We start from the raw sequence: 12,156 nt of genomic DNA, 5'->3' as shown, positions 1-12,156 counted from the left end.
CTAGAGACAACAAAGTCAAATAACTGTTCAAGTTGATTACTCTTTTCAGCTCTGTACTTGGTTGCCAAGGGTAATTTTGTTATCATGACTTCCTTTTCCTTCTCTCCACCCTGAAGAAAATTCCACATAGAGTTTTGTAAGTCTAGTTAGTATTCTTGCATTTATACAATCTATTCTCAACCAACGTTTCAGAAAATGTCTTTTAAATGTAAGCAAATGCATTCAACTTTTCTGCCCAAATCCATGCATACAATGTCTTACCAGCATAATCAAAGTAAATGCAAAAATTCTTAAAAGGCCTAGAAAGCTCTACTTCATCTGTGCTACATGAACTTCTCCTAGATTTTCTCCCACATTTTTTCCTCCAATTTTAATAATGCCTTTGTTCATCCTCAGTTACTTGCTGTTTGCTCTCACTTTAAGCTTTTTTCTAAGCCATGTTCATTGAGGTATAATTTACTTTCAGTACAATTCAGCTTTTTCCAGATGTACATTTCTATGAATTTTGTTGACCTAGCATAGTCATGCAACCACCACTATAATGAAGACATAGAAGATTTTCATCAACCTAAAAATTTCTCTCCGGACTTTCTTTAGTCAATACCTTCCTCTAACCCAAGCCATTAGAAACCACTATATGGCTTCTACCCCTTTTACACGATGTTACATAAATAGCATCATTTGATAAGTAGTGATTTGAGTCTGGCTTCCTTAACTTAGCATAATGTTATTTCATGTTGCAATACTTTGTTCCTTGTTAGTGAAAAATTTTTTTGGCTTTATCTCAAAGTTTTGGCACTTTAATTCTGTTAAATGTTTATTTTAAATAATTTACCTTCTATTTCCATTCAAATTAAGTTTTAGCATCTCTCTGTTAGCATGTAAGCAGTTTCACTACTCTTGATTCACTATTTCTTAGAATGATAGGCAATATTTCTCAGAAGAAGTAATGGATAGCCTTTAGGTCCCTCAATAGCCCACATCAAAAAACTCATCAATTCTACTTTTCCTCCTGATTGCAAATGCCTTAAATAAAGCTCTCAATATTCCTTATATGGATTATTTAAATATCTTACTTATTGGTTTCCTTATCTCGAATATTGTTTCATGGTGAAATTAAGTAGGTGAAATTGATCAGGTACAATCCAGGGTCACCAAGATTCTAATAGTATTTCTTCAGACTGCTAGCTAATGCTCTTATTCACCAAGAAACAAACCAAACTCACTGCTGTTGAGTCAATTTGACTCATACCTCTCTCTCCTTGGGTTTCCAAGGTGCTAACTCTATAGAAGCAGATTGTCCAATTTTCCTTCCCAGGAGTGGCACCCAGCTCTTGAATAGATAGTAGCTAAAGCAAATGGAAGAAATGGCAAGATAAAAGAGGAGAACAGAAGATTTCAAAGAGCAGCTCAAGAAGTCAAAGTCAATTATTATAATCAAATATGTAAAGACCTTTAGTTGGAAAACCAAAAAGGAAGAACATGTTTGGCATTTCTCAAGATAAAAGAACTGAAGAAAAATTCAATTCTCAAGTTGCGATATTGAGAGATTCTATGGGCAAAACGTTGAATGATTCAGGAAACATCAAAAAAGATGGAAGGAATACACAGTCACTGTACCAAAAAGAATTGGTCAATGTTCATCCATTTCAGGAGGTGGCATATGATCAACAACTGGTGGTATTGAATGAAGAAGTCGAAGCTACACTGAAGGAAATGACGAAAAATAAGTCTCCAGGAAGTGACGGAATAATCATTGACATGTTTCAACAGACACTACACTGTAGGCACTTACTCTTCTATGCCAGGAGATTTGGAAGACAGCTATCTGGCCAACTGGCTGGAAGAGATTCATATTTGTACCTCTTCCAAAGAAAAGTGATCCCACAAAATGTGGAAATTATGGAACAATGTCATAAATATCACACACAAGTAAAATTTTGCTGAAGATAATTCAAAAATGGTTTCAGCAGTTTATTGACAGTCAACTTCCAGAAATGCAAGCTGGATTCAGAAGAGGATGTGGAATGAAGGCTAGCATTGCTAATGTCAGATGGATCTTGGCTGAAAGCAAAGAATATCAGAAAGATGTTTACTTGTGTTTTACTGACTATGCAAAAGCATTTGATTTTTGTATCATAAGAAATTATGGATAACGTTGAGACAAACGAGAATTCTGGAGCACTTAATTGTGTTCATGAGGAACTTGTACATAGACTAGCAGGCTGTGATTCAAACAGAACAAGTGGATATTGCACAGTTTAAAATCAGGAAGGGAGGGCAACAGGGTTGTATTCTTTCACCACACTTATTCAATCTGTATGCTAAGCAAATGATCTGAGAAGGTGGACTGTTTGAAGAAGAGCATGGCATCAGGATTGGAGGAAGACTCATTAACAATCTGTGATCCACAGATGACATGGTCTTTATTGCTGAATGTGAAGATGACTTGATGCATTTACTGATGAAGATAAAGACTACAGTCTGCAGAATGGATTACAGTGCAACATCCAAAAAACAAAAATCCTCATAACTGGACCAATAAGTAACATCACAATAAATAGAGACAAGATTGAAGTTAAAGATTTCATATTACTTGGTTCTACAATCCACACCAATGGAAGCAACTGTCAAGAAATCAGATGACATATTGTTGGGCAAATCTGCTGAAAAGACTTCTTTAAAGTGCTGAAGAGGAAAGATGTCTCTTTGTAGACTAAGGTGTGCCTAACCCAAGCCTTGGTGTTTTCAATTGCCTCATATGCATGTGAAAGCTGGACAATGATTAAGGAAGACTGAAGAAAAGTTAATGCTTTTGAGTTCTGGTGTTGGTGAAGAATAACAGAATTACATACCATGGACTGCCAGAAGAACTAACAAATCTGTTCTGGAAGAAGTGAAATCAGAATGCTCCTTGGAAGTGAGAATGGCAAGACTTTGTTTCACCTATTTTGTCATGTTGTCATTAGGGATCATTCCCTGGAGAAGGATAGCATGCTTGGTAAAGTAGAGGGTGAGCAAAAAAGGGCAAGGCTCTTAATGAGATGTATTGACACAGGGGCTGCAGTGATGGGCTCAGGCATAGCAAGGATTGTGAGTCTGGCGCTGGACCAGGCAGTGTTTCATTCTGTTGTACATAGTGTTGCAATGAGTCCAGGCTGACTCAAGGGTGCCTAACAACAACAACATATATATGTGAAAGCTGAATAATGAATATGGAAGATTGAAGAAGATTTTAATCATTTGAACTATGGTGTTGGTGAAGAGTATTGAATATGACATAGACTGCCAGAAAAATTAACAAATATGTATTAGAAGAAGTACAACTAGAATGTTCCTTAAAATCAAGGATGGTGAGACTTTGTCTCATGTATATTGGACATGTTGTGAGCAATGTTATAATCATTTCTAGAATAATCAATGTAATAATAATTTATTTTTCTTTCTAGATTCTGAGTTATTTGAATTTTTTTTGAAAGTTAGAGGTTAAAATAATTCCACATTTCATCTGAATTGGACAAAGAGCCTTAGAAAGTAAAATCAATAAAAATAGTTAGAAGGTTTCTATTCTAATTTACTTAAACCCACCCAAAACCCACTGCCATCAAGTCAATTCAATTCTGACCCATAGTGATTCTATAGGACAGAGTAGTAGTGTCTCATTGGGTTTCCAAGACTGTAAATCTTTATGGAAGTAGACTGCCACATCTCCAGAGTGGCTAAAGGATTTGAATCACCAACTTGGTTAGCAGCCAGGATCTTTAACCACTGTACCACCAAAGCTCCTTAATTTACCTAAAGTATGAGTATAATATATCCATTAATGTGGAATAGTAATATACTTTGTCACTTTCATAAGGGCAAAACAACACTTTTGTTACTTGTGGATTATTATAAATGTTGTTTTCTCCTCAAATGAGATAAAAGATGATATACTGAAAACTTCCAACTACAATAATAACTTTAAAATTGTCATAAACACAAATACTATTAATCATTTTCATATCTTTAATAGAGGCTCAAAGAACTGAAACAAAGAGAATTTGCTCGAAATGTAGCATCTAAATCCTGGAAAGATGAAAGAAAACAGGAAAAGGCACTTCAACGTCTGCACAAGCTTGCAGAGCTGAGAAAGGAAACTGTGTGGTGAGTATTCAGTAAAATATTATTTTCTTTAAACATGACAACAAAAATGGTAAGAAGAAATAAAGGGTATAAATGCATTTACATCTGTATCCAGAATGAGGCAGACACATTTTCATCGCTTTTTGTGGGTTACAAACTGTAATTTGAATTTCAATTTTATGCAAAAACCTATTTAATGCACACTTCAATAAAAAGCCGCAATTACTATAATTTTAGTTTGTAAAAAAAAAAAAAAATGAATCTCAAATTACTCTCTTATTTAAGCTATATTAGTTGAAAGCTTTTCAGATTTTTGGTGAAATTCAAAATATTCAGTTGATGAAGAAGGCATAGCATGGTCTCTTGACCTTTGTTATATGTGGAGTTTTAAGAGGAATTTATTTTTTAACTTTAAGAACTTTTATTTAAGATAATCTTTAAGATTAAAAAAAAAAAAATCAGAAAGACCCTGTGAACTTCAGAGGCAGGTCAGAGTTAATTTCCCAGTGAATTAACTAAAAGTGGACTGGTAGTAATTCACAACTCTTAAACTTTGACCTGCTTCTGACAGTGACCAGCTGTTAGATGTGAACAGTGTTACATTTCAGAACTTGAATTCAGGCCAGTACAACTTATAAAAAAATAACTTTTTATAGTGTCTCCCCTCAATAAATAAACCCTATCTAATTATCATCTAAAACAAATACATTATACAAGCCTAGTTTATATACAATAGTGTTATGGTGGTATTTTGGTATATCAAAATGTTGTTTGGGATGTCAAAATTTGGAAAAATAAAAATAAAATTTAAATGTATTTGGAATCCTATATGGAATTTTTAAAAACAAACATAACTGCATTTATTACAAGTAGGAACAGATCTTCAAATACAGCTATCCAGTTATACCAACTAGGTATTTTTACCATTTGGTAATAAATGGAAACATTATACAAGTGTAAGTTTACAGAATTGTAGGATCTGTGTTATTCATTGCCCTGTAAGTAGCCTTTGCAATGTAAATTCTAATATATAAAGGAATTAAAGTTAATAAAAAGATATGTATTTTAAAAAGCAATACTTCTTATATGAATTACTTTCCTTAGTATACAGTGCAGATTTCAAAATATATTTATTTCCCATTAATTCTGTGCCTCTAAAGATGTGCAAAATAGAAAGTGGTACTACTTCTTAATATCAGTTAAGGCAATATAGTACTCCACAGTATTAACAATTAGAAAAGGAAATATTCATCTGTCAAAGTGTTGGGCCATTTATAACTCCAAAGAAACTGAATTTTGAGAACATGGAAAATTGTGCACAACAATATTCTCTTAGGGTAAGACACCGTTTAGAGATTTCTTATGTTTATGTGCTGAGCAATATCATTTTTTAAAATCAGAACTCACTATTTATGCTGTGCTGTAATACTAAATAAATAGAATTCACTTTGTTGTTGTTGTTGTTATTTGCCGTCGAGTCGGCCCCTACTCATAGCGACCCCTCCTTGGGTTTCCCAGGCTGTATCACTACGGAAGTAGGATTGCCCCATCTTCCTTCTGAGGAGTGGCTGGTGGGTTTGAACCGCCAGCCTTCTGGTTAGCAGTCAAGTGCCATAGGCACTATACTACCAGAATTCACTTTAGGTGGTCATTTATCCTATATTTAATATATAACTTGATATAATTTGTAACTTTATTATAAGTTTTAAATATTAAGAATAGCAATTCTGTAAGACTCAACGCTCTCTTCAAGCTAGTGTGATCTCTATTTACCTTTGCATCACAGCATACGGATTGGTCTGTGGTAGACTGTCAGTGAATATTGGTTGAATTAAATTGTGAACCTGAATTCTCAGCTCTTCTGAAGTCACAATTGAGGTTTTTGTTTTGATTTGGTTCATTTTTTTAACTTTCTTTATAGTCTCATATAGTATCTATGATGTTAAGTATTTATAAGTTAAAATAATTTTATTTTGTAGAATATTACACCCATTTGATATGTCACTGAAGAGGTCATGGGGGTCAAAATCTAAGTAAGGAAGCACTGTTGAAGAGTGTAGAAATGGCCTGTGGAAGTAGCTTCCAAACAACAATTCCAAGTTCTCAATAATAATAACCTTATAACTGAAAGAAATTGTGGTACTGAAGAAAGCTATTAAATCATGTGAAATTAAATGGAGAATTATATATTCACTTAAAAGGTTTATAAAACTGAAAAAGAAAATGTTAAAGTGACATTTCAAAGATGTAAGTGTTTGGATATTTTTTTCTTAAGTGTATTATCTAACATAAACTTCGTTTCTTTTTGTAGTGCTCCTGGAAGTGGCCCCATGTTCAAGTCAACAACTGTTACCGTGAGAGAAAATCTTAATGAAATTTCACGACGAGTTGTTGTGGATTCAATTAATAACCCAGAAGAATTCAAATACACTTTGATTCATAGTGAAGAGAATTCTAAAGATGTTACTGCTGTTACTGCAGATCCAGAAAGCACAAATAATTATACAGCAAAAAATACCCAACTTGGGGATCAAGCCCTGGGAATTCAGAGACATAAAATTGGCTTTTCTTTTGCATTTCCAAAGAAAGCATCAGTGAAGCTGGAGTCCTCAGCTGCAGCCTTTTCTGAATACAATGATGATGCCTCTGTGGCAAAAGGACTTAGCAGAAAAAGTAGGTTTGTCCCTGGTGCTTGTCATCTTCAACTATCTTCACCAACAGATGTGCTTTTGAGTTCTGAGGAAAAAGCTAACACTTTTCATCCACCTGAGGCAAGATGCTCTGACAAAGAAAAAATGCTTCAAACTCAAGAGATGAAAGAAGTCTCCAGCACAAAAGATATGTCATTGTTACCTTCATTTTGCCAAGTTCAACTCTCTTTATCTTCTGATGCAGAAGATTGCCAAAATTCAGTCCCAATAGTAGATAAAATACCACCAGAAGATGTTATTAGTACTGAAGACATAACTATGAATTGTAGCAGCTCTGAGTTGTTAGGAAATAAATCCACAGTTCTTGACATGCCTAACGATTGCTTATCTTGGCAAGCTACCACAGAAGAAAATATTAAGAACAATGACACATCCACAAATGAGGTTGCAAGTAAAAATCATGATTCTGAGATTTTGGTCCTTTCAAATACTGAAGAGGAAAATACAAACTTACGTAAAAAATCAGATTTATGTAAAAGACAATGTGAGCCATTTGTACCTGTACTTAACAAACATGGATCAACAGTTCTTCAGTGGCCATCGGAAATGCTCATTTATACAACCACTCAACCATCAATCTCTTATAGCTGCAATCCCCTCTGTTTTGACTTCAAGTCCACAAAATTCAATAACAATCCAGATAAAAATAAACTGCCCTTAAAGGATCTTTGCTCTCAGCAAAAGGGAGAGGACATTTGCAAGGGCCCAGATTCAGAGTACAAGGACACATCTGTCACAGGACTCAATGATTATGAAATTGTAGATAGTAGAAAAGAATATACCCAAGTCACTCCTCTTTTAGCTGATGAAAGTGTCTCCAAAAGTTATTATACTGGAAAAAAAGGGAATATGGATCTGAGATTTAAAAATGTTTCCTGTAAAATCAGAAACACAGAAAAATATAATTTTGCTAAAAAGCAAATAAAACAAGACATTCTAGATGAGAAATACAACAAAATACGGTTAAAAGATACTCATGAACATTGGTTCCATAAGAGTAGAAGGAAAAAAAGAAAAAGAAAGTTATGTCAGCATCATCATGGGGAGAAAACCAAAGAATTAGAATCTCACTTAAAAATGGAAATGGAGAATAACTACATTGATAAAACTAGGACAAATCTACTGGAAACAATTTCAGAAAAGCAGTATTTAGCTGCAGAACAATTATCAGAATCACATCACTTACCTGGTAAAAGGCCCAAATCAGCATCCATATGCCTAAGTGAAAATGAAGAAATGTGTAAAACTTGGAACACCAAATACAGTAATAGTGATGCTGTCAGTTCTAAAACTCACTGTAGAAAAAATACAATTGTTTTAAACAGACAATCAAATCCAACCATGACACATTCTGGCAAACATAATTTAACATATTCCAGAACTTTCTGTAGTTGGAAAACCAAAAAGTCAAGCTGTAGCCAGGATCACAAATGTTTAGTTCTTCAAAATGGCATAGAATGCATGGGTCAGAATCAGGCTGTTAAACGAGGTTATACTTCTCTCGAAGCAGAAAGATTCCATCGAAAACGTAGACAGCATTCATATTCTTATTCTTCAGATGAAAGTTTGCATCATCAAAATTATTTACCAGAGGAAATTTTAAGGCCACCAACTCTCTGTAAGCCTAGAAAGAAACGGAGGAGAAAAAGAAGCAAATTCCATACTAGATATGAAGGTTTGGAACTTAAAGAGAATTCATATTGTCTCATGAAAGACAATTCTTGTTTAAGCAACCTGAATGAGTTAATAAATGAAGACAAAAAGGAGGGAATAAAACCAAAAGAAGTTACAAATATTGAGAGAAACTCAGAAAACACAGACCAAGTAGAAAACAACATGACTTTGAACTCCAGCAGTCTTCTTCCTCCTGAAACCAATAGTGAAGCTGAACATGTCATTATGGAGACAATTTCTAGTGACTTTTCAGAGGTTTCCAGTGATCCTACCACACCTCTCTATGTAGCCAGTGTTCCAACAAAAGTAGCAATTGAAAATACCTTGCTCGAACACAAGAAAACATGTGAAACTATCAATATTAATGAAAAACAAACTCCTTCCAAGGTGCCCAATATTGAAAGGAACTTTAGACAGCCACAATCTAAATCATACCTTTGCCATTATGAACTGGCTGAAGCCTTTCCACAAGGAAAGAAGAATGAGGCATCAACTGAATGGCTACGGTATAATTCAGGAATCCTTAATACTCAACCACCACTAGGATTCAAAGACACACACGTCAGTGGTCATACTTTTGTAACAACTGAGCAAATTCTGGCTCCATTAGCTTTACCAGAACAAGCATTATTAATCCCTCTAGATAACCATGACAAGTTCAAAGATCTACCATGTGAGGCCTACCAGCACATCATACAGCCCAATATACTGGCCAACAAGGTCAAGTTTACCTTTCCTCCAGCCACCCTCCCACCCCCCGGCACACCTCTGCAGCCTTTGCCTCTGCAACAGCCTTTATGTTCTACCTCTGTAACCATCAACCACACTGTTTTGCAGCAGCATGCAGCAGCTGCAGCAGCCGCAGCCGCAGCAGCAGCTGCAGGGACCTTTAAAGTGCTTCAGCCACACCAACAGTTTCTTTCCCAAGTCCCAGCTCTACCCAGAGCATCGTTACCTCAGATCTCAGTAGGACCAAGGCTTTGTCCTGGCAACCACCCAACTTTTGTGGCTCCGCCTCAAATGTCAATCATTCCTGCTTCAGTTCTTCATCCTGGTCATCTGGCTTTCCCACCTTTGCCCCATGCACTCTTTCCTTCACTTCTTTCCCCACACCCTACTGTCATCTCTCTGCAACCTCTCTTCTAGTCATCAGCACCACAAAGAGGAAAGGAAATACCCTTGTGAAAACTATTGCTATATGCGTAAGTGCTCATCTACGTGGATAAATGGCTCTATAAATGGTGAAATCAAACTGGTCAAAATATGACCTCACTGATTTGAAATCCTTTACTGTAAGTGTAATGATGCAAATATATTCTTAAGTTTCTGATATATATTATTAAAGCACTGAATAGTTTGAAAATCAATACAATATATGCTGTATATTAAAATGATGTCTTAAGAGTATGTATAATGTACATAAAATATATTTATAGTACTGTAATTTATGTTGTAAAGTATGTTCTTTGGTTTTTTTAATCTTTGTGTATTTGCACCTATTTAATGTTTAGACAAAGCTGATGGCACTATGTTTTGTACCATGTTCCTTGAAACTGTAAATTCAGTGAAAAAATATCTCTTGCAATAAATTTTTGTTAACTATTTAAGTAAATCTAACTTCTGTTTTTAGTTTTTCACTGTTTTAGGAATATTTAGTAAGAGCAGATTTAGGATTTATATTGACTCTTCTGTTCATTGTATCTCTGAACCACAAAAGCTCTGCAAAATATCATTGATGTTCTATTAATACTTAAAATATGATACATCTTGTTATAATATGATATCATGTGTCTAAAAGGTCATTTGTTGTTTTATTTGAGCTAATGTTGCTTATACTTAGAATTCACTATATTTCCTGAATGAATAACTGTCTTCAGACGATATACCATAAAATTTATATAACATAATACTAACATTTTTGGGAAAATAACAAAAAACATACACAGTACTTAGATTCCCTGCAGTACTTGTAAAACAGTACTTACTAGCGCAGACAAAATGGCAAATAATCAATACAACTATTTATAACACATTTTTGTATTTGAAAATTCTCAAACTCTATATGTTTATTTTTAGTTGTTACAGGAAATATACATGTATAAGAAAGTTGGCATTAATTGAGGAATAGATTTAATATTCATCACACAACTCATAATGGAGGGTTTGGAAATGAGGTGGAGAGTCAATTCATTCTCTAATATGGTGGCATCATATTTCCTTCTCACCCGGGAATTAGAAAGCCTCCTCAGCAACCTTCCAGATTCTTTATTCAACATCAATGAATGGCATTCAAATGCTTCATTCAAATGCTTTTATGTGGGCTGAAAAGTGGAATTACTCAATAGAAAACTAGGACACATTACACTTTTACCAAGAATGTTTTCTAAAATGTACCTGTCCCAGTCCATGACATTTGGTAAGACAAAGTCCATGCCTGTTAAACTGGATTTAATTTTCCATTGTCAAATCATAAAGAGAACATTATGTCAACTTGTAAATAAGACCAGTCATCAGCAAATCAAAAACCAAACTCACTGCCATCAAGTTGATTCCTTCTCATAGTGACCCCCTTTGGGTTTCTGAGTCAGTGAATCTTTCCAGAAGTAGTCTTCCTTCTGCAGAGTGGCTGGTGCATTTGAGCCTCCAGCCTTCTGCTTAGCAGTCAAATGCCTTAGGCACTATGCCACAACAGCTCCTTCCAGTCATCAGAGGGACCTAGTTAGTCCTTCTAAAGGGTGAGCAACTTTTTAGTGATTCTCTACTGAGAAAATGTTATTTCTCTGGCTGTCACGTTGCTATTAGTAGCTGTTCAGTTGGCTCCAAATTATAGTGATCCTATGTACAACAGAATGGAATGATACCTAGGCCTGAACTAAGTTATCTTAACTAATTTAAACATCACAATATTGTCCAGTATCAGAATAATCTATAATGAATTATATGTAAGGAAATTAAGGGAAAATATAGGTCATTTATTTTCTTCATTATTTTCCATAATAACCATTGATTTAAATGTTCTATAAATGGTTGTGAATGACTGAACATTACTTTCATGGCTGAAAAATAAGATAAAAATATCAAGAAAAGTAATCTCATTTCAAATGCTGTGAGATACTATGTACCAAAAATAGGAACTGAAATTGGACAGGTTGATTTTTTTCCCTCCAAGTAAAATATTTGAAATTATCTTTCAAAAGAAAATACAAAACCTATCTACTAGGGAGTTTGTTCATCTGCCTGAGCAGGGTTGTTGTTTTGCTGTTTAAGATGAAGCCATGTTTGGCTTTTAAATATGCATATTTCCCCCCTTCTTTTCATCTTTTTCTGACTATCATTCAGCATGTTAGCATCTTACCTTTTGCATTTATCCTTTAATTAAATTTACCTGAACTTTCCCTCCTTAATTTCATTGAAGTCAGTTTCCACCACCCCCCTTATGTCTTCCTCTTCTTCTTTCTACATGGTATCATGTTTTTTTTGGGGGGAAGATGCAGCTGTTTTACACTTTTATTTTTTAATTAAATTTCTCTGCATTTTTTTTTTCTGTTAAAATGATGCTTAATAGACCTATTGAACTTCTTACTTCAAGCAGGTTGCAGCTCATTGACTATGTGTCTCATAGGAATTCCTGAACATTTTAAGGAGG

General features: G+C 34.7%; 1 protein-coding gene across 1 annotated transcript in view; it reads left to right on the top strand.

The window, feature by feature from the left end:
* Positions 1-9,656, top strand: part of ZNF804A (zinc finger protein 804A) — a 71,749-nt gene extending 62,093 nt beyond the window's left edge. The window contains exons 2-3 of the mRNA XM_007950840.1: positions 4,016-4,146; positions 6,437-9,656. Coding sequence (XP_007949031.1) covers positions 4,016-4,146; positions 6,437-9,656 — 3,351 coding nt within the window. The remainder of the gene's footprint in view (positions 1-4,015; positions 4,147-6,436) is intronic.
* The last annotated feature ends 2,500 nt before the right edge of the window (positions 9,657-12,156 follow it).

The sequence above is a fragment of the Orycteropus afer genome, unplaced genomic scaffold (assembly GCF_000298275.1).
Source record: "Orycteropus afer afer isolate SDZICR_OR568_19922 unplaced genomic scaffold, OryAfe1.0 scaffold00001, whole genome shotgun sequence".
Taxonomy (NCBI): Eukaryota; Metazoa; Chordata; class Mammalia; order Tubulidentata; family Orycteropodidae; genus Orycteropus; species Orycteropus afer.
Note: the sequence above shows the minus strand (reverse complement) of the source record. Positions and strands in the feature narration are given on the sequence as shown.